At 41.7% G+C, this 20,691-nt stretch overlaps 1 protein-coding gene across 5 annotated transcripts in view; it reads right to left on the reverse strand.

Annotated features, from left to right (window-relative positions):
- Positions 1-4,449: 4,449 nt before the first annotated feature.
- The window catches only part of LOC108603213 (rho GTPase-activating protein 7), a 90,967-nt gene continuing 74,725 nt past the window's right edge, over positions 4,450-20,691 (reverse strand). For 3 of the 5 annotated variants that reach the window (XM_017991808.1, XM_017991805.1, XM_017991806.1), the window contains 10 exons: positions 19,766-20,651; positions 19,651-19,693; positions 11,601-11,672; positions 8,536-8,687; positions 6,809-8,477; positions 6,696-6,751; positions 6,210-6,640; positions 5,882-6,154; positions 5,649-5,828; positions 4,450-5,582 (listed from right to left, as the gene is read on the reverse strand). In XM_017991808.1, the coding sequence (XP_017847297.1) occupies positions 5,468-5,582; positions 5,649-5,828; positions 5,882-6,154; positions 6,210-6,640; positions 6,696-6,751; positions 6,809-8,477; positions 8,536-8,687; positions 11,601-11,672; positions 19,651-19,693; positions 19,766-20,651 (3,877 nt within the window). In that variant the 3' untranslated portion in view covers positions 4,450-5,467. Of the gene's footprint in view, positions 5,583-5,648; positions 5,829-5,881; positions 6,155-6,209; positions 6,641-6,695; positions 6,752-6,808; positions 8,478-8,535; positions 8,688-11,600; positions 11,673-16,692; positions 17,066-19,650; positions 19,694-19,765; positions 20,652-20,691 lie in introns of those variants that run through there. The other 2 variants (XM_017991807.1, XM_017991809.2) reach the window with 2 other exon arrangements.

Raw genomic sequence — 20,691 nt, forward strand, 5'->3', positions numbered from 1 at the left:
AATTCATGCAGTTTTGCATAACATAAGTGTTTATTATACTTTCTGCTAACTTACAGCTTTTCAATTATTGAAATTCAAATAATATATAGGCGGCAATTTTCGTTTTTTATGCATAACTTTATAAAAAAAAATTATTTATGTGTCAAGTATAAACGAAAATGTTTATTTAGCGTCTTGTTAGTCTAACGACGCATAAAACTTTATTATGCGATTTTTTTGTGCTGAGTTATAGCTTTTCAAAGCTTGAAATTAAACAAAACACAAGTTTGGTCATTTGTTTCGTTAGCCATATCTTGCTCAAAAATCAACCGATTGTTGAATGTTTAACAGTTTTATGCTCGTATTGATGGTAAAAACAAAGTTGCATCATTACATTTAGGATTGCTCAAGTTTTGCCAAAAATTTGAAGGGGTAACACTGCATTTTTTTCCAAAATATTGAGATTTGAAAATTCCCAAATTTAAATGCAGTTTTATTAACATGATTCTAACGAGTATAACAAGCCATAAAACTCTGAAATCGGACGACATTTCGCTGAATTACAGCCTAACAAAGATTGAAATTTCACAAAAAGTTAACTTGTTTGTTTACTATTTTGTGCATAACTTCGTCAAATAATTTTTATAATTTACATATTTAGGCTCATTTTAATTGTGTTTTTCACGCCAACATAATGACGTATAAATGCATTTAGCATCGGTATTTTTTTTAGTTGAGTTATAGCTTCGCAAAGTTGTGAAATTAAACAAAAAGTAACTCTGCAGCATTGGATTTAATGCCATAACTTTGTCAAAACAATTTTTATATAAATCAAACACAACAACATAAGTTTATTTACAATCTCATGAGTAAATTAAGCCAAAGAACTTATCAGTGCGATTTTTTTTGGCTGAGTTATAGCTTCTCAAAGTTAGAAAGTGATAAGAAATGAATACTGGCCTGATTTTTGTCAAAATTTAAAGGGGTACATCACGTTTTTTGCCAAAATATCGAAAATTTCAAAACTTCCAATTTTTAATGCAGTTTTATTCTAATGTATCTCACGAGCATAACAAGGCATGAAATTCTAAAATCGGACGCATTTTCATTGAGTTATAGCTTATTAAAGATTGAAATTTCACAAAAAGTTGACTTGTTTGTTTACACTTTTGTTTATAACTTGGCGAAATCTCATACTAGCCTATAATGTATTTATGCTCATTTTAATAACGATTTCTAAGCGAACATAACTTGGTATGGAATAGCCACATCCGATTTATTTTGGCTGAGTTAGAGCCTTTCAAACATAAATGTTGCTAAAAATTTGTACATAACTTGACTATTAATTAAGTTCGCTTGCATTATTTAGCCTCATTTTAGTTATGTGCACTACGCAGCTTGCCAAACATAATAAGGCAAAGCTTTTATTATATATATTTATTTTATTTAAAGCTTTTCAAATTAATTCTTTCAGTGACTTTGTTGCATTGCCCCAACAGTCCCGCATAATTGTCACGGCGCATTTGTTAAATAATTCTTAAATAATTTCATCAATTACGTCGCCCCAGCTGCGCCAGCTCATAGGCCAGGCCAGCAGCACGCCAGCCAGCCAGCCAGTCAGTCAGTCCGCCAGTCTGGCAGGCCGCCGCATTTGCCATTTCAATTATGTTGATATTAATTTTCATATTTAATTTGACGCGAAAATAAAATGGCACAAGCAAAAATAAAAAAAGGAGCTGAGTCGAGGACACGTGCAACAAACAGACACACACACACACAGAGAATATATATGTATGTATGTATTTATGTTTATGCCAATTGCAACAAAATTTGCAAAATCCATTTTGCAGTAAAAACCGCATGCATTATTTAATTTTTAAGTGAAATCAATTACAAGCTTGTTGGCGTTAACCTGCCAAAGGGGTTGGGTCCATTGCTTTTTGAATGCCGCAGCGGCAGGCCAACAACAAGGACGGGAACTGGGAGCAGCAGCAGCAGCAGCAGCAACAGCAACAGCAACAACTGCTGCTGTCGCCGCTGGGGAGTAAAAAGTGTGAGGGCGACGGAAGTGCGCATAAATGCAGTTGCCGCCGTCGTATAAATAAATAAAAAATATATATTTTGCCATTAAATTTCAATTAATAACAACGCAAACACACACACGTGCAAAGCATCAGCAATGGTTGCTGTTGTTGTCGCAGTTGCTGCTGCTGCTGCTGCAATATTAATACATTTTGGCAGTCGTGCGTGCGCTGATTGCCGCAAGCCCATGAAATTAAGTCACAAATTAATTAATTAATGCAATCAATACGTGCGACATTTGCATTTGCAATTACAATTATGCATTCGCATTCGCATTGCTTGCAAGGCTTGCAGACAACACACACACACAGATGCAATTTGCAACTGCAACTGCGTCTTGCTTTCGAAATTTACATAAATATATACTCGAGTGCTGATTACCAAAATTAATCGATGTTATTTCCATATAGCCAACTACTTAGTTAAGGTCGCCTCGTCAAACAAATTGTCGACGCCTTGTCACCCAGTTTCACTCTGGACACACACACACACGCACACACACACACATACAGGTTGGCTGAACTGGAGGCAGCTTAACACGCTATGGTGAACATAATTTTTTAATGGACTTTTAATGTTTGTCGCTTGCATTGCACTCTGTCTGTGTGTGTGTGTGTGCGTGTGTATTTTTGTCAGTGTGTGTTGGTGTTGGTGCAGGAGCTTTTTGGGGTCCGAACACAATTAGCGACCGTTTACACTTAACATGTAAGCTAGCTACGTTTATAGGCGGACTTTTCCGTAGGCCTCGCTTTCTGCATTTATTATGAGGCACGTGGGGCATACGGCAAAAGTCATAACTCTGAATCAGTTATTAAAGTAGGTAGTTCTGCATATTTGCATTGAATTAACCCATTTAACTGAAACTGTAAATGTTTTATACGTTTATTTATGTGTTTGCGGTATAGTGAGCAATTGCAAATTGCTATTTCCTATACGCAAATGTATGTAAACATTTGCATTATTTACAATATAATAATATTAATAGCTTAAGCAATAAATTATTTTATGCCATTATTAATATATTGCTATATAAATTTGTTTGTTTTTCTTATTGCAGTTGTAAATTTTGCCATGTGGCGTCATCTGTTGGCGAGTAGCTGCCGCTAGCCGCTTTAATGTTCAACATATTGTGTTAGTGTGGCAGCACCGTTCAAAGTACACATTTTACCCGCTAGATGGCGCATGTCTTTGGCTCTTTGTAACTGCAGCAAATTGCAGCAATTACAACTTAAATGTGCGCAATGCGCAAGGAATTGCCTGAATTATAGCTAAGGGACCTTATTGTTTGAGTGCTTGTACTGCAGCTATTTCCAGGAAGATTTTAATGTTCTTTGGTGGAAAGTACGTGCCAATTGATACGCTTTGATATGTAACCCTTTGAAGATAAAAGTGCTTACAGGAGCCGAGCTATTAACACTTTTTGATATACAAAAAAGTAGCTCATACACCCAAGTCCTTTGAAGGATCAACACCAAACAGCAGCAGATGAAGGATCTTAGTGAGAACAACAAGCTGTCCAAAGCACGTGCAAATCGCGCCAGTAATTTAGATGTTATGGCTAAGTTAAGTTTGCAGGATAATCTTTGGCAAGCTCCTGCTCCTCAGTTATCCTTCGCATATTAATATGATGTGCACTTTTGAGCTCCTGGGCATCAGATCTATCGATTTGCATTCAAGGATTTTCAAAATTGCACAAAAAGTTTTACCGAAAAAAATTCATAGGGGGTTAGTCGCAAAAAGTGGCCCAAAATCACAAAATGTCCTTTTTCTCCGCAACTACAAGGACTACAAGGATGTCCTTTGGCATGCAAGTAGTGCTCATTAATACCTTTCAGAATATATCACTCAAAGGACGAAAGTCCTTACAGGAGCGGAGAAAAACAGCATTTTTCGTATACAGAAAAAGCGCTATATCTCGCGAGTCCTTTGCAGAATCAGGACGAAATTAGTGTCAAACTGTGCTGTTTCAAAAGGACTATCAGCTGGGTGAAGGACATCAAAATCGTCCTTGTAGTTAAGGAGCTACAGCGCTTTTTGTGTTTTTCAGCAACTTCCTTTGCGCCCTGGGCTGAAAATTTTCTAAGTTAATGCGTAATAAGATGACCCCTATATCCTTGAATGCAGTTCGATAGAGTTTTGTCCTGTGAGTGTCGCAAACTAAGAATTTTGGAAATGTGACAGGATATGGCCGAGATATGGCTATTTTTCTGTGCTATATTGCCCTTGCAAATCAGCTAAAAACTGTTGCATACTTTTAGGGTTCAGTATGTAAATAAAAGTGACTTAGGCAACGAACTTGGGGGCATTTATCAAGTTCGTTGCCTCAGTCATTTTGAATAGTAGCGCTGAATATTAAATAAATATGAATATAAAACAACAGTTTTGCTTTGACATTGGTTGGTTAGTTTTATTTGTCATTACCGCCTGTAGTAGTAGTAGTAATAATAGTTGATAACTCATTACACATTTTACATACATATCGTATAATATTTAGATATACACTCATAAAACTATATTGCCAAAATGGGCATTTATAATATACATAAATTGATCAAAGATCATAAGGTTCATACTTGTACATATATATAAAGATACATACATACATTAATAAATTTTGTTATAACATATATAATCTGTTTATCTTCAACCCAAATCAGTGCAAACCTGTGTAACTTTCTTTTGTCTGTTGGGGAAACCATTATGTTGCGGGTTTTACATTTTTGGGGTGTGTGTGTGTGTGTGTGTTAGTTAGTAACTTAAGCTTAATTAATAGAATTTGACTAGTTGAATTTGCTTTACACATGAAAAGTTTGCTTTTTGTTTTGTTTTTCTTTCTAGAAATGTGGCTGGTTGCTGCTTTCTCTTTGAAGTTTAACATTTAGACATTGCCAAGAACTACACACTAATTAACATTAATGATATTGGGAGGGTGTGTCGTAATTATAGTTATAAGCATTACAAGTATGCAAGTATATAGTGTAAGAAATTTTAAACATACATTTGTGATATTTATGTGTTGAGTATTTTGGATGTTAGATTGAATTTCGTAAAGTATAAAAGGTATATAAAAGGCATAAATAAGACCACATATAAATATAATACAGTAAATTATAGTATGTCTATAAGTATTGTTTGTGTGTGTGTGTGTACGTAAACATAAAATCAATAATAAGTATTGAAGTTTGTGTGGTGTAAAAAATAATTTTGGAATTCCTACTAACTAGTTAAGTATTTACAAAAATATATATTGCGCGAATATAAAATGTGGATTGTTTTTCTATATTCATTACGTTTTCTGTGGTCCAGGTATCAGTTGGAATCACTTAATCGTTGGGGCATGTCGAAATAGTTAGGCGTTTTCAATTGTATTTTGAATATTGTAAATAGTCGAAACCAGTTTAATTATTTAAACTTTGCTTTCAGGTCCATCAGCAACGTGCTTGAAGGCTAGACGTATGCGCGATAAATAATGCGAACAAATGTGTCCATAGTTTTTGTTATACCACTCCGGTGTCTTGCCCCTGGAAATAGCCAAGCAATGGGTTAATAATAGAATTGTTTGTGGCAGGCAGGCAAGTGCAACTTACTTGACATCAACGCGTGCCAAGTGCATGACGCGCGACTTGCCACCACCGCAGGGCTCAATCAGGTAACGTGAGGCAAGTATGACACCACGCACGGCGCAGAAGAGCGGCTTGGCCTTGGCATGGTCAATGGAGGTCTCCACAATGACGCAGGCGCCGCGTGGCAAATCCGTTTGCCAGGAGCTACAGAAATTCAAATTAATAAATATAACTTTTAATTAAGAGTTAAGACCTACCGCAGCACACAAAAGTCCGTGGTCAGCTGCCCATCTATGGCATACTGATAGATCTCGGTGCGTTCGTCCAGCTTCTTGACCGTTTGGCATTGCAGCAGATTTATGTCCCAGCTGGCGCGCTGTTTGATTATATACTCCAGCACATCGGCAGGTGGTCCCTCGATTTCGGTGCTGCAGCGCCACAAGCGCAACGGATGACCATCGCCCACTTTCTTATAAGCAATGTCCACATTGCTGTCATTCAGCGAGTTGACCGTAAACCAGCCGCGAGTTCTAAAATAGAATAAGTTTTATAATAAAGATAAAGCAAACTATAAAAGCGACTTACTTTTCTCTGCCTTCTTTAATGGTGGCGCTAGTGCACTCATAGAGATAGCCACGCCAGTTGTGGAACTGCATGCCCTCACCCAGCGCCTCCAGCGGCACTGGCTTGGACTCCTCCATATAGCCAAAGTTGCACTTGCCCAGCTTCTCCTTGGCTGCTGTATAGATTTTCTTGTAGTTCTCAATCATAAAGGACAGACACTCATGCGAGGCCTTGGCCTCAGCCAGCTCCTTCATGTCCGGCATGCCGGAGCCTTTGCCCTTGCGACGCGGCGAGGCTGACACCGAAGCGGAGCCAGTGGCAATGGACGAGTGGAATATAGATTGAGCCAGGCAAACGCCCAGATTGTTGCTGGTCATTTGATTCTGCTGCGCATTGGCAGCGACAATGGTAAGGAACTCCAGCAGCACATACAGTATCTCACGATTTTCATCCTGTCAAGCAAAGTGTTAATATAATTCTAAGTTTAAATGTTAATAAATTAATTACCGGCAATAGAAGGACGGCACATTGTACTGCATCCAGACGCACATCAGCGGGCAGATCTGTAATTTCAATTAAAATTAGTTAAGAAACTTTAGCTTTTGTTATTTGCAACTTACGTTGGAAGATGGCCACGAAGGTCTCGCTCATCTTGGTGGTTAGCAAGGACTCGGGCAGCTCGCGGAAGTACTGCTTGAGCATGTCGGCCACATCGTAGGCCTGCTGCAGATCATAGACATCCATGCACTCGGCTGTGGTGTCCGTTAGCTCGATCTGTTCGCGCAGCTTGATGATGCGCGACTTGCCGCCGCTCTTGCGGAAGATGCCCACCTGATCCAAAGCGTTCAGCTGCAGCCAGCGCAGAGCAGCGCGCACAGCCAGCGGCAAGGTTTGTCCGCTGCGTTGCAAGATGAGCAGCAGTGGCACGCCAAAGACTTTCTTGTCCTTGTAGTCGGGCATTTTGATCTTCTTGATGAACTTGGGCAGCTCCCAGTTCCAGCCAGAGCGATGTGAGGGACAGTAGCGTTCCATGTGGCCGGTGAGCGTAACCAGCGCTAGCTTGCGTATGATCTGCAGCTGACCAGCGGACATAGCGGCAAACGGTATGCCCGTCTCCTCGGGCACAGCACGTGGCTCGATCTTTTGCGAGAAGCATTTGCGAAAGATCATATTGGGACGCTCCTCCATTTGGAAGCTATGCCAGCGCACAACATTCTGGCGCTTTACGCTGCCGCCGGCGCCACCACCACCTCCGCCAGTGTGCTCCTCATCGGGCTTGCTCTCCTTGCGCGAAGTGCTGCGTGAGCGAAAAGAGGAAGAGCGAAAGCCGTCGCGCTTTTTGCCATCCTTGCCGAGATTAAGCGAACCACCGCGTGTCAGCTTCTTGACCTTGACCTCAGTGGTATTGGAGTTGGCATCTTTGATGAGCAGCTTGCGGCCTTGGTGGCACTCCGAGTCCGAGTGCGCGCCTATGTCGTCAACCTTGCCGGAGCGCTGTAGAAAGCGGCGCGCCTTGGAGGGCTTGCGCAGCGAGAGCGACAACTTGCCGCCTGTGGAGGACTCCTGGCTGTCGCTGTAGTAGGAGCTGGAGTCATCTGACTTGCCCTCCTTCAGCTGCGACATGGGACTGGAGAAGAAATGCAGCGGACTGGTGCGCATGGAGCGTGGAGTGGTGGGCGTGCGCTTGGGACTGCTGCGATTGGGGCTAAGGAAATTGTCGCTTTGGCTGGGCACCTTCAGCTCGTTGCCGAAGAACGGCGCCTTGGGGAATGTGTGTATGGGGCTCAAGGCCGAGGGCGAGGGCGGAGTGGAGTAGACAGCGTCGGGCTTGCGCACACTGTGCCGCGATCCAAGCTGCGCCAGATCCAGCATTTGCGGTCCGCTTATTTTAATATCGCCCAGATTCTGTCGCTTGCGACGTCGCGTCTTAATGGACTCGACGCGTCGCAGAAACGCCTTGGCGCCGTCCTTAAAGCGCTCGCTGCCTGTGCGTCGCAAGCGCGCAGCGGCGCCATCAGCGCCCTCATGCTCATCGCTACCTTTGGCGTCGCCTTTGCTGCAGCTGGGTATCATTAAAGTAATGCCCGAGCTGCTTATATCGTAGCTATCATCCTCAAAGCGATCCGGGCTGGACTCCTTGCTGCTGCTCTCCGTTTTGTCCAGGTTAAGCAGCCCCGGCGGCGGCAGCTCCAGTCCCATCTCGCCTATGCGCGACCAGCGTCGTATATGTGGTTGGAATGTCCAGTTCTCGCTCAAGGCAAAGTTCTCATCATCCGATTCCTCCTTCTGCTGTCAAGCGAATAAAATATGTAGAGCTATATAGAGAGGGTTAAAGCTTGTGTCTTACCTGTGGCGTCTGCGGCTTGTGGGATTGATCCAGGCGCATGTTGGCACAGCGATTGAGCACACAGAGTCTTCGGTAGAGCGACTGCAGCTGATCGTTCTCTAGATTGGTATGATCTTTGGCTACATTGTTCAGTTCGATGGGGAATTGATGATCTGCCAAGCAAACAAACGAATTGAAATTAATTTTTTATTAATTTTGTGCTTTAATTTCGTATTGACGACGACGCGTCCGCACGCAGCAACGTTGCATGAAATTCTAATTGGCTAAAAGCAGCAGCAAAACGCAGAAAACGCCTAAAGGCGCCCACAGTGGGCGGCGCTGAGGCGCCTATTAAATAAATATATATTATGTGCACTGAGAGAAAATAGCAATCAAAAACGCAAAAAAAAACTATACCTAATGAATTTGCACATTTTTATACAATTTAATTTAATATTGTACTAGGTCAAGCTCAGCTGACTCAGCTGTTTGCAAACTGCGATCGATATAAACTGTCTATCGATTCTAACTTTTACATAAGCTGTAAGTGCTTATAACATAACCTGTGAGTATAGCAGAGGACATTAATTGGGAAATTATGTGAATAGCAAATTGCTATTCTAATTGCTTTTATGTGAATAGCAATTTGCTATTCTAATTTCCCTTCAAGTTCATGAACTGCTTTGTAAGTTTTATTTGTTCAGCGCATTTTTCTCAGTGTATACGCGCTTGTGTGTGTTTGGCTGCTAATACGATTTTCACAGCGTTTTTCTCGCAATATATGCGTGGCCAATTTGCACGTAGGAAATCAAGTTTCTTTCCCAAAGACTTGAGGAGATATACACGCTTGACATTTTACACATGTCGCATTGGCATGAGATACGCGGCGGCGACTGCTGCAGCTTTCCGTAGGATGTGCCAGGCTGGAAAAGCTGCCTATGGACAACATTTCCAGGTTGTTGAACTTACAAACACACACACACACACGCACAAAGAGAGTGTAGCAGTGTATCCCTTTATTTATAATTACATTTCGAATGTTTTTTAACATTCGTTTGTGTTTAGTTTTGATTATTGCTTTGAAGCCTAAACAGCAATTGCTGGAGACCCAATTTTAAAGCAGCAAGTGTGCCACTTACATGTGTGGCAGCCACACACAACGGGTGGCCGCAGCATCAGCAGCATCATTATCTGCCCCCGCTGCAGCGTTTGACGTCAGCCAACGAAAATTCTTGTTAAACTAATTTCCAGTTTCGATTTTTTTTTTTTTTTTGTAGTTTACAGGGCGCATTGGTTGCCGGAACAGTCGCGCGGTATTCAGTTTATTGGGCCAATTATATGATTAATTTTATTCCATTGACCAATTGTTTGTTTGCATTAGAAAGCAGCGCATGACGCAGCGCGCCAAAATAAAAAAGGAGAAGAAATAACATTTCCCGCTGCGTGTGCAGTGCAATCAAAATTTTAATGTTTCAATTGGGGAATTTTTGTAGTTGGAAATTATTGCCAATGCTTGTGTTTTATAATAAGCAGGCAGGCAGTTGGTTAGTTACACCCTCGAATTACAGCTGCCACTTTTAGTTGACTTATGGGCGCAAACGAAATGAGCAGAAAAACAAAAACAAATAAAGCTAAAGAAATTGCGCATCTTTCTTTTTGGTGAGTCGCGCTTTAAGCAAATTAACAGACGCTTACAGCTGTTCCACCTCCTTTCAGCGGTTAAGCGAGTCCAAGCCACAGGCCAAGCAGGCAAATGACAGTGCAATAAAGCGTTGCACACACCTACGGGGCAGGCAGGCAACGGCAACAAGATCCTTGCGGAAATCTCTTTTGTGGCAAGCTCTTTGCCTTGTTTACACGAAACTCATTAAAATCTGCATTTATCATTGGGACTGCTGCACGCGCTTTGCTGTTGCTTCATTTTCGTTGAATTTATGCAACAAACTGTGCATATTTCAAGGTCGGACACACGCAACTTGCAACATGCGCAGCTTGCAAATTTGTTAAGGCGCCCGCAGGCTCCAGAACGCGCGCGTTTCACTTTTGAGCTTAAAGCCCAAGCCCAGCCCAGCAGCGCATAATTCAATTCAAGCGGTGTCTTTATTTGAAATTCGCGTATTCTTGTATTTTATTTTATTTTTGGATCATCAATCTGCGCGCTCTTCAGGCGTTAAATGCAAAGCGACGGCGCGCGCAGAATTCGGCGACAAATGCAAGAGAATCAGCATTAAGAGCAAAGCTGGGGGATCGCCGGCTCAACGACGCAGCGCTCGATTACGATTAAAAAAAAAAAGGTTCAATGAACTGCTGGGCTAACATTTTGGCCAACGAAAAGAACACGCGAAGCATGAAATAATTTTTGTATGCGTCTGCCTCATAAATTCTTGTCCTTTAGCCTCTTATTATATTTTAGCTCGAGTGGTTTTTGCCACGATCATCGCATTGGGGTCTGGGATCTGGGGTCTGAAGTTGGGGCGTTGCTTTCGTTTTCGCTTGAGAGCGTTGGCTGCTTCTTCTAATTGTTGTCGCCGCATCGTGCCTGGGATATCGAGTTCCATATCATGCGCTGGCCACAGCAGTTCATTGCCCAACTGTTTTGTCTGCAGTTTTTGCACGTGAGCCAGCACTTTGGTTCAGCACTGTGTGTTCTGTTTAATAATTTGGCACGTCATAAAGCAACAACTAAAACGAAGGCGCAATTTGATGGCTATTTATTCAAGTGTCAGACGAAAGAGAAAGTTCACTTGGCTGAAATTAATAAACGCCACTTGAGCTGAGCATAAACTGCTTGTAAAACTAAATAGCAGAGCAGAGAGTCATTGCAACCAAAGCCAAAGCGTCATCATCATCGTCGACGACCGACGACCGACGTCGACGTCATCGTCATTGTCGCTGTCAGGCGAAACCATCAATTACTGAAACTGCCACGCCCACTCAGCATGTTGAACATGACAAGGCAACAAAGTGCGTTGGTCAGCAGCAGCAGCAGCAGCAGCAGCAACAACAACAACAACAGACACAGGCAAGACGGAAGTGCGTGTGTGTTTGAGTTTGAGCTTGAGTTGAACTTTTGACTTTGCACTTACCTTCGTACATCTGCGCATATTGCGGAAAGCCCGCGGCCCGCAGCCATTTGCATGCTTCGACTGCTTCAATTTCTGCAAGTGAAAGAGAGAGATATAGAGTGAGTAAGAATATTAAGCATACGCTGCGTATGCAGCGCTTAATTGTTAATTCAATTGGTTTGCTGCCAAACGCAATTCGCTGCACTTGCAAATGCAATTAACTTGCGGTCAGAGCTGCGCACTTAAAGTTGCCAAGCGCCAGCTAAAGATGAAAGTAAAATTCACTGCTCTTGCTGCTTAAGGCAAGTTAATCAAAGGGAGCAGCAGTCCTTGTGGCGCAACGAAGCGTAAATAAGCAATTTATGTCAGCCGGCGCCCCAAAAAAGAGAATTTATTATAATGCACACACACACACACACGAACATACACACACACGCATTTGCTTAATAACTGAATTGAAATTAAGATGACGACTGTGTGTGCAAAGAAATAGGCAACATTTTTGTTTCCGAACAGTTGCATGTGTGGCATGTGGCATGTGCCTATTTTAAATGCTAATCTGTCTTGCGCTGAGAACTTTTCAGCTGCTGCTGCTGCTGCTGCTGCGTGGTTCGTTAGCTTGGTTGCCTGTATTGATTTTCAATCAACGTTGCACACACACACACACACATAGACACCTCTCTAACTAGAGCGACGACAACATGAAACACTTTCCGTTCCGATGCTGAGCTGAACGGGAATTATTATTGAATTTTGCAAGCGATTAACTTGCAGGGACAGACAGCCGGATAACTGGACAGCTCGACGTCACTTCGCTCTATATGTTTCCGCTGTTGCTTGGTTGGTTGGGAAAGTGTGTCGCTCTCTTGCTCGCTCTTGTACATTTATAAATAGCTCTGGCAGCCCTTTAACAAGCTGTTACTTTGCTTTAGGACGCGCCCTCAGCACAGCTCAGCTTATGCTCACTTGACTTGCCTTGTGTATGCTTTTGGGGCTTGCCTTTATCTCTTGATATCTATATCTGAATACAACAAACAATTGGCAAATTGCCTGCATAATTATGCAAAGTGGCGCAGTCTATTTATATATCGCTCATTAATTATCGCAAAAGAACAAGCGGTCAACTTCGTAGTTCGTAGTGCGTAGGCCACTTGAGCGCGCTTATACGCAATAATGCGCATACGCCGCATTGTCCTTTGGACCGCTTAAAGTGCGCATATTATGGTAATGGACGGGCAACGTTTATTGCGTCAAGGTCAATATTTGCTCAACCCACACACACATACATACAAGCAAACGCCCACCATATTGTGTGTGCTTTGGGCTCTTTGTTCTACCTTCGAGCTTCATCATGTCATGTTAAAACATTGCAGAGCTCAGCCACGCGCAAATTTCATGAAGTTGGCATTACACAGAATAATTATTGTACTTGTCTTTGTTGTTGTCGTCGCTATTGTTGTTGCTGTTGCTGCTACAAGGCAATAACACACATGCTGCAACCTGCGGCGCGATTTAAGTGCTTAACGCTCACATTATATGAACTGGCAAATGATAGCTCTAATTAAATTTTTTATCGACGTTACTCGCATTAAAATAGCTTTGCTCTATCTCGAGCTTCAAACGTTTGCCAGCACAATTTGTTTGTGGCTTTGGCTTTAATAGCAAAATGCATTTTAACAACAGCTAGCAAACAAACTTAGTGGCGGCAGCTGTTGGCGACAAATTCGTTTAAATGGAAACTTTGCCACAACCACACGCACACGCACACGCACGCACATGCAACATGCAGCAATTCCATTTAGCTCTCGCTCTGTGCGTAAGAGCAGCAGACACTCTCTGCTCTGTTTGACGTGTGTGTGTGTGTGTGTGTGTGAGTTTGCTTTAGCCCAAAGCCTGCCTGCAACGTGCCTAAGTTAGTGACGTCTTTTGTCTTTGACACACGCCGCTGCTGCATGTGCCACACAATATATAAATCAAAGCAAGCTTGCACCATCACACACTGTGCGTCAAAGCCATGGGCAGCATTTCCAAAAATAACATAGTTAGTTACTAAAGGATGCGGCTGCTGCACTGGCAAAAAATTGATTGCATTTCAAAGTATCCGCTTTTAATCCGCTTTGGGCTTCTAAGAAATTTTTGTGAGCAGAGCCGAACTATTAAATAGAATTTTTGCATGTAAATTGCTGTTAGAACAAGCTAAGAACTTTACGAGAGTATGTAAAGTTGATATATACAAAATTTGTACAGATAAATTACACACGTGCAAATAAACTAATTAAAAGATTCTGTGCGCAGGCTTCTAGGAATTATAAACAATAGTTGATAAAGTAAAGTGAATAGATGGTATGAAATATACTCGATCTTTAAATGATGAATAAAAGAGCGCAAGTAATCGTTGCTATAGCTAAGTTTACTGAGAGTATAATACATAAAATGCACAGCATATAGATTGAATTGATATATAGAATAAATATTGCATAAATAAAACGTGGCTGCCTAGTTATAATAAATGAGCAAATCATTCTTGTATTGATTTACTCATAAATGATTAAATAAATGATTAAATCATTTTTGTATTGATTTAATCATTTATTATAACTAGGCAGCATGACAATGACAATTTGTTGTACTTTATAATTTTCCAACCACTTTAAAAACAAGGCTTGAAATTGTTCAGAAACTGATTGCAATTGCTAAAAAGACAACGGAATAAGCTAAAATATACAGATAAGCCTTAGAAGGTTCGATGCTATAGCTGAGTTTACTAAGAGTATAATGTAGATAAAATGCACAGAATATAGAAAGAATTGCTATATAGAAAAAGGAGCTGGCTTTGTATAATAAATGATTAAATCAATACAAGCACAATTACAATTTGTTGTACTTTATAAATTTCCTAGGCTTGAAACTGTTCAGAATATGTTGCCAATTGAACAAAGCGCTAAAAGGACAACACGGCATTAAAGCTACATCAGTTCAGCTTGTATAAGCTTTTCATATAAATAACACTTTATAGTTCTACGCTTATACACTCTAACATTTTTTTTTGGCTGTGTGTAATGAAATTGTGCGCACTCTGGCCAAAATTCCTTACAGTGCATGCAACTCAGCAGTTAAAATTCCTGCCCACACATATTACATGCAAATGACGCACGCAGCACTGGCAAATATTTCAGCTTATGACTTACAGCAAGTCGACTCGGAGACAAGTCAAGAGCAAGCCGAGAGTTAACTTATATAAAGTGTGTCGTGCTGTCAATTGCCAAACACTCAATGCCGACTCCGTTTCGATGCGCATCCTTTGCGTCTGTTTTTATGCATGTGTGCACTTGATTGGTTTATCAACAACGAGCACAAAAAATTTGCACAAACTATGCAGTTTGACTTAATTAAATGTTTTTATTGACCTTTTATAGCTTGAAAATTGAATTTTGTTTGACGGCGGCGCGCACACTAACTAAACTAATTGGTAGTTAATTTAGTTAAACAGCAATTGTTGCATATGCCAAGGGCAACACATGAGCGCGCCTGTTATTATGTTGGCCAACGAATTTTTGCATACAATTTTTAAGTTTTTTGTTAGCAGCTAATTGCAGCGCTTGAGGATACGTCATTATGTGTGTCTCAATGCAACTTTGCTTCCTATCGAATCGCAGCACTTTGCTTTATTATATAGCTGCCTGCTTGGCCATTAATTAATGGCAAAAACCACTTTAATGCCATTTGCAACATAAATTTTATTCACAGAAACTGACAAGAGTGACGCAAGTTGTTGTTGACATTGTTGCAAGCCAGCGAGTGAATGAGTGAGATTAGCCGAGCAAAATGCTTTTTGCAATTTTTAATTAATTACACAATGCTAAGCAGAAAGTGTGTAAAATATTTTAAACAAAGCAGCAGCGCTCGCTTCCTTGAGCTTTCACTTGAGCTGCTGCAAATAGCTTCAGCTATTGTTTTCTAAAATTAAAGTGGGTAACTGGGCGGGGGGGGGGAGAGAGTTATGACGACACAAAAGCCTTCCAGCTGTCCTTGCCCTACCTACCGGATCCATAAGCTATTTATAAACTATAAGCTACACTGTTGTTCCATTTAAACTGCAGACTCTGCAACAAGTGGCAAGTTTGACTCACAACCAAATTAGCCTACACACAGTCTCTTATGTATATAAATATACACCTGCCTTTTTCCGTCCATCCGTTCGTCTGCCAGATCATTGAGCTTTTAATGCGTTTTTAATGCCAGCCAGCCAAGAAAAAAAAAGAAAATTTCCTGCTGAGTTGGCGTACGCAATAAAAATAAAATAAAAGTGCGGCGCATACGAAAATAATTACATTTGAAATGATAACCCCCAAAGCAAAATCAAAAGCAAAAGCGCGCAAAAAATATATATAATATATATATACATGGTATATAAACAAAAAACGCGGAAGTTGGTGGAAAATTTATGCGTTTTATTGTCACAAGTTGGAAATGAGTTTTGGCTGAGCTGCAGATTGTGGAAAATACCTGAAGGGGTTGACTCGTTCAATTTACATATTAAAATTAGATCTAAGGCGAAAGTTTGCGACCCAGAGCGGCTGATTAAATTAAAAAGGCCACAAAGCGCAATACTAAAGTGTATAATTAATTGGAATTGAAATTTTTTTTTTTGCATGTAGAGACAGCTGCGTTTTCCTTAATTGTATTATAATTTATTTTCGCTGCAATTTTCTTTATTTAAATGAAAGTAAATAAAGAAAAGCAAAAGTGAAAATTGCACAGTTGGCAGACAGTGTGAGTGGCAGACTTGCAACAACTTGTTGCAACCCTAGCCACAAGCAACGGGCAGCAACAGTTATCTAATAAGACCTGCGTTTAAATTATGCGTCGATTGATATAGCGCAGCTTGTAATTGGCTCGAAAAAATGCTGCAGGCTAAAAATAGTTGCGCCTCATTATGGGGTGCGGAAAAACAATAAACAGCAAGTGGCACGCGCCCCACTGCCTCACACACAACACAACAAAAGTTTTGTATACAAAACAATGCTCAAATTTAAACTTTTGCATATCGCTGCTGTAAAGTTTTGTGGAATTCTTCGCTGTTATTTCGGCTGCCCTTGAGCTATTGGCTCACCTGCAATTTTGCGCTCGCGCATTTTACGCCACAGCGCCTCGGCCTTGCGCTTGGGCCAGTTCTCAAACTTCTGGGAGAAGCTCCGGAAGAACTTGTACTCCCGAATCGTCACTGACATGCGGCGCTGCATTTTGACGAGCGTTGGCAGCGCCGTCTTGTCGCTGAAACTTATGTTCGCTTGCTCGAAGTGGGAAGTTAAAACACAATTTGGCACTCAAGTTTTAGTTGTAGTCAAAGTAATTCACATTATGTTAACACTCATACGCACTGTGTACACAAAAATTGGGTAAGCTTAGCAATTGCAATTGAGTCGCTGGCGTCGACGCGTAAACGGCCAAAGCGTTTTTCAAATTTCAAACCGCAGCACTTTACCGAGTCGTCGACTGTGCACGGCGCCTGTAAGAGCACTAATGATTTTTCTGTTTTCCGTTTTCACAACTTGGCGCGCGCCAAGTAAAATGGCCGAGCCGAGCCGAACGAAGTGCTAGACGAACGTACGTCTGAACGAACAATGGGGCGTATGAGCAATGTTGTCGTTCTTGCTACTCCAAGGTGGCATGTCTCATGCCCAAGCAGATTTATCGGCAACCACAATCGCTTATTATTATTATTTTGCTGTGGCACATTTGCTTACCACCCACCCCACCCCACTAAACCCTGTCATGTGTGTGTGGCCGAGCAGCAGCAGCAGCAAAAACAAATAAATAAATAAATGAATAACTGGCATGTTGCTTGTTGTTGATGATGCTTATTTCATTTCAATGTTTACTGAAAGGACTCACACACACAAAGACAGCAACATTTGTATTGTTAGCCTTTGTTTTAGTGCGCTCTTTATGAGCCTTCGTTAAAATTCATACAATGGCTACAGCTCTATCTAGAGTGGGCGTGCTGGGTGCTGCTCAAGTCTCCGCACCTGTTGCTCGCTCGTTCGGTCATTCGCTCGCTTGTTGCTTTTGCTCTGAAGGTTGAACTTTTATTTTGTTTTATGATTTATGCGCTGGCATGCCATTGATATATTTAATACCACATATATTATTTTATAGTTTAATCAAGCTTATGGCTTATGGCTTAGATTGATTTTGCTTTCAGCAGCTTAATTGTTGCCAATTGCAATTGCAATTTATATTGCATTTTGCTCTTAATTAAATCTCAGCACAAACAATGCGGCATTATTATTGCCAATTGCCAACACACACACACACACACACACACACAAAGTTATATAAATATTAAATAAATAACAAACTGTTTATATGCGTGTGGCAAAGATAAATCATGAGCTCTACTACATGCTGCGTATTTATCTTTTCAACAAAATAAATATCAAAATCACAAAATTCACAATAAAATCAGTGGCAGCTGCGACGCCGGCGTCGCTGTTGACAGCTTCCGCAGCAGCGGTCACATTTGTTATAAATGGGGCATGTCTCGAGTGCAAATGAGCAAAGTGACCATTATGCGAAATTAGATCAAATAAATATATAGTAAGTAGTGCGTAGTAGTTTATGTACTTAAGGGCCGAAAGGTCATGCTGACCTTTAGTCTAAGTGTTGCCATAACAACGACGACGACGTCATACGTAGAGTGACGTCACTTAAGCCAAGTACTACACGCAATTTGCTTAATCGTCACGAAAAGTGTTGCGGCCCCACATGTGTCTGTTTGGCTTTAACTTTGACGTCATTGTTAGTGTGGTCAACACTGCTGCCTGCAAATGACGCAAAATTGAAAGAGGCGCCACCACTGAACTGAACTGAACTGAGCGCACTTGACTGGCTGATTCAATTTATACGCCAGTTTTTGGCACAAAAGCGTAGCTCGACTCTCATGCATATATACCAGACTACTATAGGGATATGGCAATCAAATATTTGTTGTTGTTGGTCAGCAGCCGCATGCACATTGACAGATTGACAGGCATTTTGGTTCTGAGCATTTTTGTATTGAAGTGTTGACGGAAATGTTGGAAATTTTTTTTGCCGCAACAACGAAAAAAAAAAGAGCAGCAAACAGAGCGACACCAAGTTGCTGCTGCTGACTACACTGAGTGCAAAAATTAGTGTGAAATGTGCGTCAATTGAACTCTCATCGTATGAGACAGAGCTGAGCTTGAAGCTATTTAAATTGTGAGTCACAAATTGCCGCATGACGAGCATTGAATTTTATATTCAACATGACTTGAGCTTAAGATATAAATATGCTATTTTTTTTTAGAATTTATTAGTAAAGATTCTATATTTTTATATGACAAATGTGCTGAGCTGCTTTGAAATTAAATTGAATTTGTTGATGAATTCAACAGTCAAACTGAAACTGAAACTCACAGCAAACGAATTGAATTAAATATAATTTAATTATATACGAAATTTATTTATGCATTTGTCATATAATATTTATCATATGCTATATAAAAAATACCAATTATTGATAAAGCACTGAACATTAAAATTTAGCGTAAATTTAATGTAAGCAAGCCACAAACCTCATAAGCTGTCACTAATCGCTGTCACTAAATATTTATAACGCATAATAGTCACTTATTTTTCCGAGTGTAGCTGTGCGCTAGAACATGGACACAAGTAATTTAAATGACATTTGAAGCGAACGCGGCGCGCACTGACTGCTCATTGATTGCCCGCAATTGTTTGTTGTGCGAAATTGAATTACGCTTCAAAATCGAAAGTTCTGCCGCACTGCACTATATAGTATATGATAAACAAAATTATAGATATTATGCGTGGCTCACTGGCTGCAGTCTGTTATTATAAACCACTCACGCTTAATAGCAAAACGCTAATTGGCTGGCAGGACCACCAGCGCATCAAAAATCAAATCAGCGCGCGCTCGAGCGTTCTGTTCATTTTTAACTCTAGCTGGCCTCGATCTTGGCCAGGCCATTTAAATAACTCATTTAGCGTACAAGTAAAGCAAAAAACTTGTTGTAGCCCCACTCACCTGCTAAATAGCGATCACTCTGCGAACGAGAATAGCGCAGCGTCTGCAAAGAGTAAAGCGCATTATAATTTCTGTGGGTTGCTTAATGATTTAATAATATGTTGGGGTTGCTTACCAAATGTTGCGCTGCAAAATCATCGCAGCGCTGACTGCGCTCGCGCTCCTTGAGCAGCAGCGGCGCTGAATTGGATTTGGTAGTGAGCTCTTGCATGCCGCCCGCATCGCTGTGCAGTGAAGCGCTGCTGGGCGAGGGCAGCTCCACAAAGTGATGCAGCTGACTGACAGTGGGTGAGAGCAGCGACTGGAAAGGCTCTTGGCGCAGCGCGAGCGACAACTGTGCGCGCTCTTTGTGCTGCTGGCGCGCGAGCAGTCGACGCGGCTGCAGCAGCTGCTGCTGCTGTGAATGATCCAGCGAATGACTGCGCTGACTGCGGCGATTGATGCAGTGCAGCAGCACAGGCGGCGCAGCGCTGTATTTGCGTCGAAGCACAACAGGCGTGGCGCTGTTTGTGTTGGCGCCACCACTAGCGCTGCTAGCATCACCATCGGTGCAGTCGCAGTCGCAGCAATGCTGCTCAAACTCATCATGGCATTCATCGTAGTCGCCAGCAGCTTTGCTGGAGTCAGCCTTGCTTAGATGCTCATCCAGCATATCGTCTTGGGATTCATTGGCGCCTTCGCCGCCGCTGCCGCAAAGACTCAACGCTTCCAGCTGATCCGCATCATCGGATGAAGCTACAGAGCCGCTTTTTTGGAATTTCATTTTACGCAGCGCCTCCAAGCTGCTTAAGCTTTCATTGTCTGGCGCGCCTGTGCGATGATGATGATGACGCTGCAGTCGATGAGTTTTCCAGTAGCTCATATCCTTGGGCGGCGTTGCAGTGCCTATGCCGCTTTCATTATTGTCGTTGTCCAGTCCCGAGGAGTCTAGCGATATGCCCGACTTGCCAGAGCTTAGCACGCCGGTGGCCTCCTCGCATGCCGAAGACGACGAAGTGGAGCTGCGTAGGAGAGAATTAGTTGCTGTGCGCTTTTAACATT

Source organism: Drosophila busckii, chromosome 3R (genome assembly GCF_011750605.1).
Source record: "Drosophila busckii strain San Diego stock center, stock number 13000-0081.31 chromosome 3R, ASM1175060v1, whole genome shotgun sequence".
Lineage (NCBI taxonomy): Eukaryota > Metazoa > Arthropoda > Insecta > Diptera > Drosophilidae > Drosophila > Drosophila busckii.